We start from the raw sequence: 18,357 nt of genomic DNA on the forward strand, positions 1-18,357 counted from the left end.
CTGGTTTGTTTTTGACACGCAGTTAAACTTCCAGAACTCGTGTAAGAAACATCTATTCTCTTTGTTTAAATAGCCATAACTTTTGAAAGAAAACAATATAAATATTTGACGACACAGTTTTGTTGTTCCATTATCGGGCAACATTCTTGCCAAATTTCAGCGAAAATTGTTGAAACTCCATTGAAAACGAAAATGTATTTTGGGGCGATCTTCCGGTGTAATGAGATTAATTACACAAGAGGTGTGAAAATGATCATGCGTTGAGCGATAGAATGATGGCTCATTTTACTTTAACAATAGATCTTGTTCAAAGCGGTGTCAAATGTTGCTTAATTCTGGCCGGAAACGGTCTGTTGCATGATTTCAGTTCTACTGCTCGCGTTATAACAATTTCTGTCCCAGTGCAACAGTTTTAGAAATGTTAAATCTGAAACAACGAAAACGTGGAATCGCAAGCATCCTAAAGTTAATCGAGGGACTCAGTTCATAATGCTAGGTCGTGCTGTTATCACTTCAAGCGGTAAAAAATATAAACTCATTGTCGCTATCTACTAGCGCATCTGCAAAATCTTTTGTTTTTTTGTTTGTTTTTGCAACATTGATCGAACTTGAGATAGGAATGGATAATTTTTTTCTTTGATGTCAGGAAAACTATGCATTTTGCCAGCGCAAAACACTCGTCGGAAACCAAGAATTCTGATAGTCACGCAACGGTAGTATTGCCGCCGGCGCACGTTCAGACAGCAATGATTATCAAATAATTAATGGCAAGAAATGTTTTTCCTTCATAACTTTGTGTAGAGTCGATCTTTTTTCATGCAATTTTTTTTTAATGAAACTGGTCTTAATGAGATCTACCTGAAAATACCAAAATATTTTTTTCTTTAAAATGGTCGATTTTGGGGTACACTAGTGATACCTTAATCATAAAAAACGGTTGAAATGATTGAAAACTTCCTTGACTAAAAATCTACACTCTAATGTCAACTGATTGGCCACAATAAGTCCTCAATAAGAGAAATCATTCTCCTGGATGTAGGTTCTCACACGTCGCAGTTTGCTTCATGTCAAAATCGAAATGCATCGTGATCGGTCTTTCAACATCTTACAAGTAAACATAATACAGCGTTTCAAACTGAAAATTGAACTGATATGACTTATTCTCAAGCAAAGTTGTTATAATAATGCCAATTGATCATGATTGGCCATATATTGCATTCTGCACTACCCTTTGAGTCTCTAAGTTTATAAATTGACAACATCCTCAGTTGAAATCTCAACTTGTATTCGGGCTGGCTTGCATGAGATCGACCTCAAAGCTAGAGAGTTGAAAATGTATAGGTAACCTTCATTTTACAAGATTATAATTATTTCCTGTATGGACTTGTTTCCTTGTTTGTCTGTTTGTTTGCTTGTTTGTCTTCTTTTGCATAATAATTATAGTCAAAAGGTCAAGTGAATAAGGCAGGCAATAAAACGATATTACAACCTCCAGGTCCCGCTGTTTGCAGGTCTGCAAAATGAGAATTTACCGGTACTTCAGTTCATAGGAAAAAAAGGGTAAAAAATCTTGTCTGGTAAAAAAGCAAATATTAATATACAGGGTAGCCACTTCAGTAAAAAAAACTGTTTGCAGTGTGGGCCCTGTATAAAAACAAAAATAAAATGAAATGGAAAAAATTGAAAATAAAAACTGTAATAACAATCTGGTTCTGGATTCAGTTTGGGTTCCGATACCAGTTTTAGATTCCAGATTCTGGAACAGATTCTGTGTTTTCCACACACCCAGAAATAACGTACCGGTACATACAAGAAGATAGAAAGAGTGACGAGTGTTTGAAATGTTTTGTAGAAGTGCACCAAATCCCCTATGATGTAAAGGCATCCTAAAAACCCCCCATTCAGTAAATGTAACCCTAATTGTTCTTAAGTCATATTTTCGAGTCTGCCGTTAAAACCTTTAAAAAATGTGTTAAATTGTGTTCATTATTTTCTCTAAGAAGTTAATATACTTTAACACTGAATTGTGGTTTGCTTTTTTGTTTTTAGCTCTGTTCAAATTCAAATGCTTGAGGAAATCCTTTGTGAATACCTTGAAACATTTTACAGGTAATTGTGATTAAAATGTTCAAATACACTGTATTATATATATACCGGTATATGATACAACCTTGTGGTGCGACAGCAAGAACTTAATTGTGGCCATGTCTGTGGCATCACTGTCTTTCTATCCATAACTTGTTAATTAATTCACATAACTAAGAAACATCAAAAGTAAGCTGATGTGGCAATATAAATTTTTTTGAATTCCATATCAAAAACAGGATTTACAGATGGGAGAATACTGCTTTTTCCAAGATGTGAGTCCATTTTCTCCTTTTTATAAAGTTCAATGTTTATTATACCTTATTATAGGAAATTAACGCGCCATGAAATTAATGCGAATTACAAAAATTTGCGTTGATTTAAGTCGCGTTAATTTTTGTTAACGTTAATTTCCGCACGGCTAATTAAGTGGAGCATTAATTTTCATGACCTTAATTTCCATTATTTTGGCCCCAATTTTTCGTTACAGTCCAGACGTTCTTGATTCCAAGGAAAGAGCATTATTTTATCATGGTGGTAATCTGCCGCTATCACTAATACTGCGAAGAACGCTCGAAGTGGGAAAAGTACCACGACTTGTTTGCGTTTAAGATTATACGCCTACAAGTGTTGAAATATGCTTGTTCCTGTCGTGAACGTTGCGTTAATTTCCTTCATTTTGAAATGTTACCCCCTCTTTCGCGTTAATTTCCTTTATTGTGAAGTAATTTGTCCTTCAATTCGCGTTAATTTAAGTCGCGTTAATTTCAAATACCTTTATTAACACAAGCGTTAATTTCCTATAATAAGGTATATATATTTTTAACTAAAATATAAAATACATTACGTTCTTGTGTGTCAGGCAAGATAATGTCGAGATGATTATTATTACGAACTGCACAAAGCATCTTGGGAATGTTTGTAATGATGTTTCAAAAAATTGACAGGCCAAACACGACTTCTATTGGTCAAGATAATATAACTTTGTCACCTTCAAATTTTTGCTCTAACGAGTACGTATATATACGTCCTTCAAAGACCTCCCCTTACGGTAGGAGAGGGTCTTAAATATCTCTCTAAGTAAAGGCTGACTTTTTAAGATTTTAAGATTTGGCACTGAAGGCAGTACTCTGTTACAAACGGTAATTTCTGTTGCCAGTTTTTTGTTTAGTCTAAGGGCCAACATTCTTTCACTGAGAGGGTCTTTTCTACGAGGTTATCTGGGTAACCTCTGTCGCGTGATCTACGCTTGAATTGTGTAATGTTTTCTTTAAAGAGGCCTAATCCAAGGGGTTTTGGCGACAGGCGACATTGCTCCAAAATTGCTAAAATTGTAGCGACAATCTTGTTCCACAGCACCGACAGCCGACAGAAAATAGCACTGAAAGGGTGTATATTTGCGACATGTAAATCAATGGTAATGCTTCGCCTTTGATAAAACCTTTCCAGGAGGGTGAAGTTTCTGTCGGTTTAAAGTGCATGCGCACATCAAGAATTGAGTCTTTCTTGAATCTTATGCCCTTGTAAAAAAAGTTATCTGAAATTTTAGCCGTGAATTTTATGGTCGGACGATAGTTATTTGCTAGCTCCATATGAACATGTTTATTTCCTCTTTGGTTATGTTCCACAGAGGAAAGACATCATCTATGTATCTTTTTCAAATGGGCGGCTTTATTGGACGGCGTTCAATGATTTTTTTTTTTCAACTGCGGCCATGGAAATGTTGGCAAAAGGTACTGCCATTGTTGTGCCCATTGCGGTACCAGGTGTCTAAAGATAGTTTTAAGATGCTGATAAGCCTAAGCATATCTCTGAGGAATGGTGTGGTATCAAAGGTTTGTATAGGTGGAATGTTTCGTATGTTTTACATATAATGGTGATTGATTTAGCAATCGGCTGAAGGAGGTAATCAACAACTGATGAGATTCATTCACTGTCACAGCCGTATATGATTGGTTTCCTGACTGGGTTTGGTTTGAGAATCTTTGTAAGGGTATGGAATTCGTGGCAGATTTGGTGTTAGGGATAGCCATTTTCCTGTCATTTCGTCACTATGGTTATGATGGTAGAGCACTTAACGCTTAAATCGGCAGCAGAACTTGTTTACAGAAAGGGGAGGTATTTGAAGGACAAACTCGTTAAAGCACAACTTTAAAGGTGACAAAGTAAATTGTTATACTATCTTGACCAAAAAGAGTTGTGTTTGGCCTGTAAATTTTTGGAAACATCATTGTAAAACATTAGCAAACAAAAATGGGGAACTATGATAAACATTTTTGGGGATCAAGGGAACAAAGCAAAAAAATTAATTTTTGGGATCAAGGGAACATGAGCTAAAAACATTTTTGAGAACAAGGGATTTTATTAATGGGGAACAACGGATAAAATCCAAAAAAGATTAAGGGATCATGGGAACATGTACCTCCCCCCTGGGAGGGGCTCAAAATTCATTACAAGCACTTCTTGAAACTCGCTAAATAAGATGAAACAATAAGAAACTACCGAAAAACTTCATGACTTATAGTTGACTTCACATCTGAGAATCCGTCAGATTAAATTGAATCCATATAATTATATACATGTATATTACCTATGCAAAGAACCTTAAAAGCGTACGAGTACAACTAGCGTGTGCACTATTATCTTGTCAGATGAATTGCACATATATGTGTTAATTAACCAAATGACTTCCGGTTTACAGAAAAAATCTAAATATTTGGCGGCCTTTAATTTGATTCACTCTTTTACGGTGTTATATTTTTCGACATGTATTGGGAATACAACTACATGTAAGTATTCATTTGCTTAAATCATTTTTAATAAAAATTTTATGGATAAATCAATATTATTTTAAATCCCTCTAAAAATTATTTTCCATTATAATAAAATGAAACCCATACTTACCAAGATACAAAAATGAACAATGACACCACAAATGATTTTCTGATAACATGCAAAACATAATTTTTTAGATTTTTTTCTTTATTGGTCACATGATCATGGGCGTGACCCAATGACATCATATTTACGTTCTGGACTGAGTAAAAGATTCAAACATATCTAAACAAGAAAAATTGCTAAAACTTTATAACCGTGAATAACCCTAGCACTGAATCAAAAAATGTACGTCAGTGGGTTCTTAAACAAAAATTTATTGGAATAGTTCAGAGCCGCCTTAAATCTACCGGTATGTAAAAATAACACAACTTCAACCCTACTGTCAGTAGTTTTTAAAGTTATTAGCCTCAAAAGTTCAAATATATGGTATCTTTGACCTCTTTTTTGCCACAACAACAGATTTTTATGTCCATGTGATGTTAAGTTCTTCAGTTCATTGGTAAAACCTACAAATTATGTAGACAAACATATTTTGTTTTGAAAGTAATCCCTCAGCATTATTTGTGTAGCTGTGATAGAAAACCAAAAAAGGGAATGTTTAAATCATAAGGATCAAGTCACTAATGTTTTTTTTGTTGTCTTCCAGATGTCTTCTAGCTCTTCTGTTTCCATCATGCATTCTATTTCTTTTTCCTGGAAGATACTTAGTGACTGTTGGAGTCATAGGTGTATTTCTCGGCAACTCAGGCTTTAACAAAGGTGTGACTATCATTCATTATAGTTCACCACTAAATTTTCTCCAATTCTGATTGGTTTAAATTGATCACGTGACGTGATAGTGTTCATCCACGGAGGGCACTATCAGCCCATAGTGCCCGTCCAAGAAAAATTCCTGGATGGATAGTGCCTGCCCTTGAAATTTCTTGTAAACAAGCGGACCTACAGACAGAAAAACCCCACTAAATTCACTGCATTGAGTGGGTTTCTTGTCTGGTTTTGTATCGTTTCTTAAATTGCGGCTTTCAATTGAGTTTTTTATCATGAAAAGAAAAAAATAATTCATGATGCTCGTTTTTGATTGGGCACGCAGAAGAAAATTGAGGTGTGAACAATAAAAACAATAGAGTGTTTCTGTCTCAGAACTATCGGTCTGGTACCGTAATGATTCGATTTAGCGCCCTCCTTCCAATAAGCGCCCCCTTCCGAATAAGCGCCCCCCTTCGAATGTGTTTTTGTTAATAAGCGCCCCTATTCAAATTAGCGCCCCCATTCTAATAGGCGGCCTCATTCTTATAAGCGCCCCTATTCTAAAAAGCGCCCCCATGGCGGATAACTGCCCCTACTGAAGTCATCGACATCGAATAGGTGAACTCATGAACATTCATCTTACTCTACATGCATATTTACTGCTAAAATGAACAATTCTTTTAAAATTAACTGAACTTTCAACAGTTTGTTACTCTTACAGTTTCTGTTATTGTTAGTCATTTTAGTATTTATTGAAGTTTTATTTTGAACATTTTGTTGTTTCTCAGAAAATTAAATAAGCGCCCTGTCCCGAATAAGCGCCCTGTCTCCAATAAGCGCCCTCCCTCGAAGTGCCAAAAGTAAATAAGCGCCCCGGGCGCTAAATCGAATCATTACGGTAGTTGCCCATTGGAAATGTGATGTTCTTAAAACTAGCATATTAGCCCTCCAATGTGAGCTACACTTCCCGGGCTAATATTTGTTTTAAGAACATCAAATTTCCGTGGGACAACTATTTTAACAATAGAGTGTTTCTGTCGAGGAACTATCGACTGATAGTTGCCCCGCGGAAATTTTATGTTCTTAAAACAAATATATGCCCGAGAAGCGAAGCTTCGAGGGCAAATATGCTAGTTTTAAGAACATCAAATTTCCAAGGGGCAACTATCAGACTGATAGTTCCAAGACAGAAACACTCTATTGTCTTTATTGTTCACCACTAAATTTTCTTCCGCACGCACATTTAAAAACGAGCATCGTGAATTATTTTCACTTTTCAGGATAAAAAACTCAATTGAAAGCCGAAATTTAACAAACGAAACAAAACAAGACAAGAAACCCACTAAATGCAGTGAATTTGGTTGGGTATTTTTGTCTGCAGGCACGCTTGTTTACAAAAAAAAATCAGGGGCGGGCACTATCGATCCGGCCCTTTTTCTCGGGAGGTTCACCACTAAATTTTCTCCGATTCTGATTGGTTTTAATTGAACACGTGATGCGATAGTGCCCACTCAATTTAAACCAATCAGAATCTGAGAAAATTTAGTAGTGAACTATAACAGCCAATAGTTCCTTGACAGAAACACTCTATTGTTTACATAGTAATTAGACATTAAGGTGCCTATGAAATGAAATTTTTGACCCCTTCAAAGATCAGGTATCAGAAGTGGAACAAAGACCAAAGCTTTTCAAGTGTCAATGGGCCAGGTTAACATAAAAATCTAACATCCATCTTTTGTGATTTTTTGAGGTTTTCAAACTTGCTTTGGCTCTCTAAGTGCCTGACTTTCCACCCTGGTTTATAAATGGTTACCGGCAAACTAGTGCTAAGGGGTGTTCCCTGTGAGTTAAGTTACTCAATGCTTGAGCCACTTGGCTCGGTGCAGACTTACCTATGAGCAAAATAAGATCCAAATTACTATTAATACTCAAAATGTCATTTGGAACACTTTGATATGAAAACATACCTTGCTTGCTACTTAATAGCATCAATTGTTTTTATGAAAGTAAGCTTGGGCATATGCATGTGCACAAATCAAAATTTTGAGTTTCAGAAGTGGAACAAAGGCCAACACTCTTCATGGACAGCAGCTTAAATTACAGCATTTCAGGTGTCAATGTGTTAAGGTCGCTCTAAAAGGGGTGCAATCACCCCTTACACCCCTTCACAAGATTAATAAATTAATTCTAGTTGATATTAATTAATTAATTAATTAATAAGAATGTTTAACAGGTATCAAGGGAGGGAAATCAGAATTTTGGGAGTTTAAAAAGAAATGACCAATCTGGAACATATATAAGGGAAATTGCATTGACAAACAGTCCCTTAGAAAATGGAAAAACAGAGAATCCAGTACGCATAAGGGAAATTGTTTGGTAGATATTGGTTTGTTTTGTTCCTTTGTTTTTTTTTAAGTTTGTTGCCTGTTGCCAAACATGACTTAAGTTTTGAACTACGATGTTCGAATGTTATTGAAATAAGGCACAGTAAAAATATGTTCTGCATTCATGAGTTGCACATAGGAGCCTTGATCAGAAGGGTGACCTTATTCGGTGGAATGGCAGAATGACGGAACAGCACGGCGGAATGGCAGAATGACAGAATAACCTAAGACACAGAATGACGGAATATCCTAAAAAGCGGAATGATGAATGGGGATTGGGAATCGATCAGAATGGCCGGGGTTATAGGCACTTTGAATTCCTGGCTTGACCGATCAATGAATGATGATAATCGATATCAATATCAATTGATTTCAATCGATGCCAGTAATTGATCGATTGATATTGGAAATCAATGATTTTTGTGACTTTCAACATGATTGATTATAATTTTCATGGATTTTTATTGATTTTCATCAATTATCATCAATTTTCATCGCTTGTTTGTTTATTTGGTTTGATTTACTGTAATATGGGTCTTATTACATCATCTCAGCAACTCTTAAAAGTGATCAATACATGTACCTCATTTCATACAGTAAAAACAACGTTTTAAAGAAAAGGGGCAAGGTTTACACTACCTTACAGACCACTTACAAATACAACAGCAAAAGTTCTGTTATGTACATGTACAACATGACTTAGCTATTAAAAACCGGCAAAAGAAATATATACTTGTAATCTACAGCAATTGGAAAATAACTTGGAAATCAGTGGTTTAGTCTAGGTCGATGCCTATTATCTCTAAAGAAAAACCAAGTGAACAAGCAAATAACAATTGATCTTTCTTTGCGCCAAAGTAAAACATGTGCACAGGATATCAAAAAGAAATCAAAGAGCTCTACGAGCCACGACTGATTTTTTTCACCAAGTTTTACGTTTAGTTTTCATACCTTGAATATATATGAGCATCAGGTGATTCAAACATTTTCAATTAAAAAAGCAGAAATGAGGAAACATGCGTGATCTTTAGATCATCAGCATTTTTGTGGACCCCAGAATGTCTATTACATTGATATAGGATATATTCGTCTCGCACAACAAGGCCTGTCAGATTAGCTCAGTCGGTTAGGTATCAGGATGGGATGCTAGAGGTCGTGAGTTCAAATCCGATAGGTGGCATTTTCTTTTTTTTTCTTTTTTCTTTTTTTACCCCGTAAAACTAAAACGGTTTGTTTATTATATCGCTCCATAGGTATGCATTGCAGAATAAAAGCATTTAGTAGTAAGCCGTTCAGTAATAACGCTGTAAATAAATATATCAGAACATATAGACTGATTCAGGTAAAAATGTACTTGTGCTTTTACATCTGAATAGCTTTTTATTTTCTTTCGAACAAGCAGCGATGCATTTGATTTAAGCAAGCACTCTGGTTTCTAGATATATCCGTCGTTGATGGAGCTTGTGTAAAACCTGATTTAATTTTCAAATGCTTCTTCATGTACGATGCTAGCTGTACAGATAGGTCAACTGAAAAGTCATCGATCGATTAATGGCTCTCAATGTCTACTTTTTGGCGGTCGATTACTTTCTACACGTAATTGTCAGCCATATTTTGTTTCTTTGCTTCTGGTTTTTCTTGTCAAACCCCTTTAAATTTAAAAGGCCGCCTTTTTATGACCGCTTTTATATGGCCGCCTTACTACACTCTTTCTACAAGTATATCTGCTGGTCAGCGGAGTTGCAAAGAAAAAGTTTACAGATGATGGGCCATGTGAGTGACCAGGCTGGCCCCTAAACATCCTGAATTAAAAATTCAGTCATAAAAAGCACGCAAATATTTGCTCTGGTAGACTTTTTATTCCCGGGTCTATTTGACAAGCAGGAATGACCTCCTTCGTAAAGCTGTTTGGGGTAAAGCTTTGGTGGCTCCTCTGTTGTTGTTGTTGATGGGAGCTTCACAATGGTCATGACTCTAATGTTTTTGTCGCTGGAACAATCTGTAGACCTCCATCGGACGGTGCATTTTATGAACGGTTTCATGAGATTCTGGAGAAGGTATGGATGAAATACAAGAACGTTGTCATTGTGGGTGATTTCAATTTGCGATTACGCGCAACAAAATGGTGAAATTGTGTTATCAACCACCGGTAGTAGACTACAGACATCACTACTTCAATTTGACTATACCGTGGTTAATAACGAGCCAACAAGAGTGACACGAGACACCTCTACACTTATAGACCTTGTCATTGCAAGCAAAGCAAGGCTTATCAGGAACACATGCAATTTGGAGCTTGGTATCTCGGATCACATGTTAGTGTATGCCTCTGTTCAGACCATGGTCCGAAGGCCGCCCCCGAGAATAGTCAGAAGACATACCTTTAAAATGTTCAATCAGCGGGATTTCATCACTGACTTGGAGGAAGCCCCCTGGTCTGTATGCTCTGCATGCGACGATCCAGATGACTGTTACTGGGCATGGTCAAACATCTTTAATGGCATCTGCAACAGACACCTTACAAGGAAGTGAAAATCAGAAGTCATGCAATCTCTCCCATGAATCACACCCCAGATTCGTTATGTAATGAATCAGAGATACAAAATCCTACTAATGGCCAGGCGAACAAACAAGCAGGAAAACGCTTTTTAATCTTAAACCGGATAAGGAAAGCGGACCCGACCACGCTTCGTCCAAACTTCTAAAGTGTGCAGGAAATGCTATTGTGCCATCACTGATGTCTGTTTTCACTGCTAGTGTGGCATCCTATACTGTCCCTGCTACTTGGAAATAACGTGTCGTCACTGTACAAAAGTGGGGATGAAACAGACAAGCATAACTACTGTCCAATATCTCTATTGTGTGTTCCTGGAAAGCTAATGGAGTCATGTTGGGTCCATCATCACCACGCATATAGCTAATCACGACCTAAGTAGCAGCAATCAGTGGGCGTATAGAAAACGCTACTCAACGGAGCTTTTACTGGTGAAGGTGACTGAAGACTGGAGAAGAGTGCTGGACAGAAACTTGGTGGCTGGCATAGTGTTCTTAGACTTCCGGAAGGCCTTTGATTCCATATCCCACTCACTTCTTCTACAAAAACTCCAGGGACTTGGCATTGCAGGAGACCTCTGGTCTTGGATCAAGGACTACCTGTGTAATAGAACTCAAGTCACCATAATTAATGGCAGCTAATCCAACCGAAAGACAGTGGAACTTGGTTTACCACAGGGATCTGCTCTTGGTCCATGCCTATTTGCTCTGTTTTGCAATGACCTGCCTACCATCATAGACGATAGAGATGGGGAGCTACACAAGTATGCTGATGACACCAAGTATCTTGGTTGACTTTTATTTTAAAGTAATTTTGCCCTCTGTTACATATAGAATGCTTGTCTGGGGTTCGTGAGGTGCAGCACTTTTTAGTGAACTTGAGAAGATCCATGTACATGTACATGCTGCCAAGTTGATTTACAGTCTTGACTGGCTTACCCCCTCAGATGAGGTATTACTACAAATGTATATTCGACGGGTACTTTGTTTTATGTACAAAATGTGTCTCCGGAGAAGCTCTGTTCCACCTATGTCACTTGTGGTCAAAACAAGAGGGCAGATATAATCTCAGAAGAAAGAACTGCTTGGTGCTGCCCAAACCTAATACAGACTTTATTAAGAAGTCAGTTTAATTTGCAGGGGCCTCTTTTTGGAACTCATTAGACAACGAGGCCCGCCTTAAAGAATCTTTGACGGGTTTCAAAAGTTCATTATTGGAACTTGGTTTCGTATAATCTAGGGATTTTAATGATTTAGCATAGTTATTGATTTCTTAATTTATTGTTATTTTCAAAAGACACGACCACATCATCATTATTATTATTATTATTATTATTATTATTATTATTATGAGGCGAATCCACATTGCTGGTCTGGTTATTAATTGGACAGTGTATGCTCTATGCTTGTAATTGGACAGTGTTATAGGACGGTTTATGCTTCATGCCGCCCGGTGTAATTGGACTGTACACGTTATTTTGCGCACTCTATATGTGCATTTTGTTGAGTTAACTGTTATGCTTTGTATTATTCACAAAGACGTTTAGCCATTTCACTGGTAAAGTTTGTTTGTTTCTCAAATTTTGACATAGTTTTGATTAACTGGTAACAGGACTTTGTGTTGTCAAATTTTGTCTGTAATCATACTTGTAATTTAACAAATCAGACTCCTGCTAAGTGGTCGTCCGATCTTGTTAATCACTTGTACGATTACAGGCCAAATTGGACTCCACTCAGTCCTATATAACCATTATTAATAAACATGTTTATTATGAATGTTCACCTGCCATCTTTTTCAGGTGTGAGATTTTTATCCTGAGAGTGCCATGATTTTCGAAGACGATACAACAATGTCCGAAAATTTCTGAAGATGTCCCAAAGTATTCCAAAGATGTTCCGAACATGTCCTGATCCTAGTGCATGGACATGTTTTGCTAAACACAACTTCGTTTCCAATGCTTTTCTTGTCAAAACTCTGAATGAATAAATGAGGACACATCGGCAGCCATATTGACTATTTATTCTCAAGAACTTACACGAGAACAAGTTCATCCCGGAACGCAACAGTATCATCATTTACTCTACATGGAGTTTTTGTTTCTCACATTGCTTTGAGTTAATTTACATTGTTTTGGAAAGTGTGTCGGTCATGGTTATTATAACTCACATTTTTCAACCAGGCACGAGAAATAAGTTCGTAAGCCTGAGTTTACGAGTTTTCAACTCGCAGGCGTGAGACTCATGCCCAAGGCGTGAGAGTTGGCAGGTATATGAGTGCCATGTATGTTTCTTCAGCCCACTCTTCAGATATCGTGTGTTCACGATCAGTCGTCTCAGGATTGCGTAATTTATTTCCGGATATCCTGGGGATGCCCACGAACACTGTGAGATATGGATGACAATCGATGGCAATCGACGTAATTAAGGAATTTTCATTTGTGACATCAATCGATGGTGGGTATTTTAAGTTAATTGATATTGATCGGCATCAGCCAATCTACGACCAATCAATATTGGTCGTAGATTGGCTGATGCCAATCAATATCAATTAACTTATAATAACCACCATCGATTGATTTCCAATCATTGATTGGTAAGGCTAGCCTGGCAACTTTGATTTCTCTACTAGGCCAGTTTCTGTCTTCTGAAAGTGAAGCCACTGCAAGTATGTGGCCATAATTATTTCTATGTGGGGTGAGTTAACTCTGTGGTAATGTTGTCATTACAATCATGTAGTTTGCAGACATGCTGCTACTCAATACCAGCTAAATCAACAGCAGTGGAAGAAGAACATGTTTTCACAGAAATATTGGAAGTCTGCACTGGTGAATGCATGGACAACAAGCTCTTTTAAAGCTCAGATCGCTATGGAAACTACAGAAAATGACTATGATGATGAATGGGTGAGTTACAGGTTGCATTCAACTATGAGTTTTGTTTATTGTGGCTACATGCACATGTACAGTGCAGACACTAAATAAACTAACTTTTTGCCAAAAATAGTAGCTTGTGCTAAAAATAGCTGTTTTTGTTGCTTGCTTTGTGTTGACAGCTTTGAATAAGGTTTCCTTGTTCACCATTTTTAATGATGTCATGTTTCATAGGCAAACATGTGATTGAGCTATGGGGGTATGACACAATGTTATTTGCATCATTTACATAACTAGCCCAATAAATGTATGCCAGGAGGTCAAATTTTTTCTTTTTAGATTGTTTGCTTTTGAGGCATGTATGTTAACAAACTTAAAGTCAACAAAAATCAACTCATGGGAAATATGTAACAACAACAACAACCATTTTATTTTGCCAAAATATAAAATAAAATAAATTAACTAATTAAAATAGGCAAAAAACTACCCAGAATAGAAATAAACTAAATGAGTTGAGTAGTTACAAAAAAATTAAATTGCTTTGACTAGGTTGTACTGGACTTTAAGACATTATAGTTTACCACTAAATTTTCTTCTATTCTGATTGGTTTAAATTGATCGTGTGACGGCATAGTGTTCATCCACGGAGGGCACTATCAGCCCTTATAGTTCACCACTAAATTTTCTCAGATTCTGATTGGTTTAAATTGAACACGTGATGCGATAGTGCCCGTCTGCTGTAGGGCACTATTTTAACAATAGAGTGTTTCTGTCGAGGAACTATCGGCTGATAGTTGCCCCGCGGAAATTTGATGTTCTTAAAACAAATATTAGCCCGAGAAGCGAAGCTTCGAGGGCAAATATGCTAGTTTTAAGAACATCAAATTTCCAAGGGGCAACTATCAGACCGATAGTTCCGAGACAGAAACACTCTATTGTCTTTATTGTTCACCACTAAATTTTCTTCCGCGCGCACATACAAAAACAAGCATCGTGAATTATTTTTACTTTTGGGGAGAAAAAACTCAATTGAAAGCCGAAATTTGACAAACGAAACAAAACCAGACGAGAAACCCACTAAATGCAGTGAATTTGGTTGGGTTTTTTTGTCTGCAGGCACGCTTGTTTACAAAAAAAGGCACGGGTGCGCTTGGGAGGGCACTATGGGCTGATAGTGCCCTCCAGCGCGTGGGCACTATCGCATCACATGTTCAATTTAAACCAATCAGAATCGGAGAAAATTTAGTGGTGAACCTCCCGAGAAAAAAGGCCGGATCGATAGTGCCCGCCCGTGATTTTTTTTTTTAAACCAGCATGCCTGCAGACAAAAATACCCAACCAAATTCACTGCAAAAGTGGAAAAAAGGAACAGGGGAAAAAAGAAAGAATGAAAGAAAAGAAAACAATACCAGTTAATGGTTGAACCAAAATTTGTTTACCGGTATATGAGAAAATAAAACTTAAACAATGCTTATTCATAGTTTGCTTAAATGAACGCCGAGATGGGCTTTTTAGCGGAGCACGCAGCGGCCTGAAGATCTGCTGCGAGTCCCATACCCATAGAAAGCTACGTGCCCCATACCCATAGAAAATTAACAGACTCCATGCTTTTGGTGTTTCTTGGTCATCATGGCTAGCGGTATTGTTCGCTGGCACGTGCGCCCTAGGGACAATGACGACGATGTTGCCCCAACAAGTCGGCCATACTCCAGAAATAGGTTTAAGGTTATGGTTAACGTCAGCTTACATCTTGATATTGGACATCCATGTCATGGTCAATTGACAGCTGTCAAAAAAGGTATCCGCTGACCAGTATCATATGACCACATTGCGGGCTCACATATAGAACTCATCGAGGTCGAATGCTTTTTGAAGTTTTCCACTGACCAAGTAATGGCTTACATTGGATTGTGGGCTCAAGTGCTCTATTTTTTCTGTTATCGGTCAGTAAATTTGGATTTTTGAAAAGGGTGAAGCAAATAACCGAAGAGCTCTGCTTTTAGGCTTGGCTAAATCTATTTAATAGTTCTTCATATTATTTCAGATGGAAGAACCAGAGAAAGTGTAAAATATCCAATAGCAGCAACTATTACATGTCACAAAATCCAAAATGGCTGTGCAGGAAATTTAAAAGCGATAATCTTTTCCCCTATTTCAAGCAATTCATCATCAACTTGTTGTAAGAGTAGAGGTTTCCCTTTAAACACTAAACTTTGGAAATAAGCCAAAGTATTTTCTCTTTTTATCCACTTTAATTTTAGTATGATGCAGAACAAGAAACTTTGTCAGAATGTGAGAGTTATGAAGATGAATATGAAGTAGAGGAAGATGAGGTTTGTAACACATATTACAGTTTGCCTTAAATCCCACTTTTTACCTTGTGTCACATGACTGACACATATGACGTAAGCTTAAGTGCCTAATTCTGTTGCCTAAATCCTGTTTAATCGTTTCCTTCTTCAATTCACTGAATGTTGTAACAGTAATTACATGCCATGTGTTGATGGTTTGGGTGAGTGTTGTTCATTAAAAAAAAGGAAAAAAATGTGAAATGTTTTTATAGTGGTCATGCACTTTTAACTTAGTTTCCAGGCATGCCACTCGAAAAGAGGAGACAAATATTTTTAATTAGCACATGGTTAAAACTTAAAGCGTGCAAATACAACCGTCCCTTATCGGGAGCGAGTGAGAGGCAACTGTATTTGCAGGCTAATGGTTCAAAATCCAAACTGGCAGGAGACAGACTAGTGGTTATTAACAAAGCGTGATAGATGAGTTAAACACAAGATGGCCAAGAACAAATCCATCTAGTGGCAGGGTGGAGAGCTTGAACCCAGGACCTGCTGATGTCAAGAACAGCAACTTAACCACTCGACCATTCTCCTTTTTACTGAGGTGTAGTGATCATTCTCAAAGTCATGTGTTCCCACTGGATCACTCACTTGCTCACTCCATTCTGATATTAAACCGCAATTTATTTAACAGTAAATGTGCTGACAGAAAGTGTTTAAGTAAACATGACATTCATGGCACGCTTTTGTTTTGCATCACGCCATCTCGTGTCACGTCATCCGTTTTTCATCTTTTTGAGTGATCGAGCAGAAACACATCTTTCTCTCAAATTTTATTCGCTGCTCAAAATAACGCTACACGTGCGGATGACAGAAAAGTAAACATATTCACAAAACAAATTTACCTAGTGGTAAAAAGGATCAAAGGTTACACTAAAATATTTTGTGGTGAAAAAATTGAAATCGCGCTACGAAACCCAAAAAAATCTCATGCTGAATTTTTGAACTGTAAATATACCCAAAAATGATTAAAATACAAACAAGGAACAACAGTACAAATAGATTATTCAAAAGCATTACTTTTCATACTATCTGCAATGAACTAATCTGAACTACCTGCAATGACAAATGATTTAAAAGGCTCTGACTCAGAATATGAAGAATCATTGGGCAGGCTTGAAAAAATCGAAAATCCTGAAACTTTGCCTGAAGAAGACCTTTAGAGAGCTATGTTTAATATTAATATTATTCTTATTATTTTTTTTCTAAGAATTTATGTCATTTTGTTTATGCATGTGCAATTCAACTGACAAGAGAACAGTATGCGCATACTAGTTGTACGCCTAGACGCTTTCGAACTTCTTTGCATATGTAAGAAAAAACTGCTTTTGCTGGATTCAGTTTATCTGACTGATTCTCCGATGTGAGCTCAACTATAAGTCAGCAAGTATTTTGGTAGTTTTTTATCTTATTTAGTGAGTTTGAAGTGCTTGAAAGGAAAATTGTTTGCACATCTGGAGCATACAGAAAGTGTCATTAGCTCTTACATGCAATACAGTGCACGCTCTTCCATCACCTTAGCAACCCGCAAGAAATCCATCTGTGGGCCAATAAGGTATTGACCTTATTTCCCCTTTTACAGGGGTACATTTTATGTAGGTTATGCCTAGGGCTTGAAATTGAGTGTGAAACTGAAACACATTCTTGGCAATTCATCATTGGCGTACAATCTTAGTCATCTGCTTAAAGTACACCAGCATCTGATCAAGGCTATGGATTGAATACCAAAAATAAAAATCAAACTACCCTAAAAACTACTAGCCAAAATATACAAATAGAATCCCGAAAATGTGAATTGAAAACCTAAAAAGGCCTTAGCACCTTCAAGTCGTGCCTTATACATATTGTTGGGATATGTAAGCTAACATTACCAACTCTAGTAGTTAATTTCCCTACAATTAATATAGCAGCGAAATATCGGTAAAAGTTGACTTCATTTCTCATATGAACATACTGAGTTCATTAAACCGTAAAGTCAACTTAGCCATTGCATTGAGTAATCTAGTGAATACTGAATTTGTAGTGGTGCATCTTAGTTACACAGGCATCTAACATGCAAACTATTTCGAAGTGTACAGTCATTATATAATTGAGGTGCACTGTACAAGTCAAAATACATGTTTTGGTGCTGAAACCTCTGGCAAGAAGTTTTCTACTTATTAATAATTAAAAGGAAAACTTTTTATTAGATGTTGATGACTATTAATTGTAACTGCCATTACATATACTGGCCTTTTATAATTAGTTATCAACAACTTTTTGTGATCTACAACTACTGAGTAAGTAAATATCTTTTTCATTACTGAAAATACTGGATCTAGTACTGTGATTGGCATCAGATGTCACCAAGAATTTAGACAAGAACAAACAGATCGGCTTAAAAAACCTTCTTTAAAAATCTTTTTCATTCTTGACTTATAATTATAATTTACTTTTTATTATTTTCTCATTCTCTCTCAGTGTAGCTTTGTGACTGAATGTTTTTACATTTTACAGGACACTCCTACAAGAAAAAGAAGGGCAAGTAAG

The 18,357-nt window shown here is 36.9% G+C and overlaps 1 protein-coding gene across 3 annotated transcripts in view; it reads left to right on the forward strand.

The window, feature by feature from the left end:
- LOC144639349 (protrudin-like) overlaps positions 1-18,357 on the forward strand; it is a 79,574-nt gene that overhangs the window by 21,289 nt on the left and 39,928 nt on the right. For all 3 annotated transcript variants that reach the window (XR_013568145.1, XR_013568138.1, XM_078498674.1), the window contains exons 5-10: positions 2,050-2,109; positions 2,325-2,360; positions 5,570-5,682; positions 13,344-13,510; positions 15,739-15,810; positions 18,325-18,352. Coding sequence is in view for 1 of the 3 variants with exons in the window: in XM_078498674.1 (XP_078354800.1) it covers positions 2,050-2,109; positions 2,325-2,360; positions 5,570-5,682; positions 13,344-13,510; positions 15,739-15,810; positions 18,325-18,352 (476 nt within the window). In the remaining 2 variants the exon portion in view is untranslated. The remainder of the gene's footprint in view (positions 1-2,049; positions 2,110-2,324; positions 2,361-5,569; positions 5,683-13,343; positions 13,511-15,738; positions 15,811-18,324; positions 18,353-18,357) is intronic.

Source organism: Oculina patagonica, chromosome 2 (genome assembly GCF_052425735.1).
Source record: "Oculina patagonica isolate OP01 chromosome 2, crgOcupat, whole genome shotgun sequence".
Classification (NCBI taxonomy): Eukaryota; Metazoa; Cnidaria; class Anthozoa; order Scleractinia; family Oculinidae; genus Oculina; species Oculina patagonica.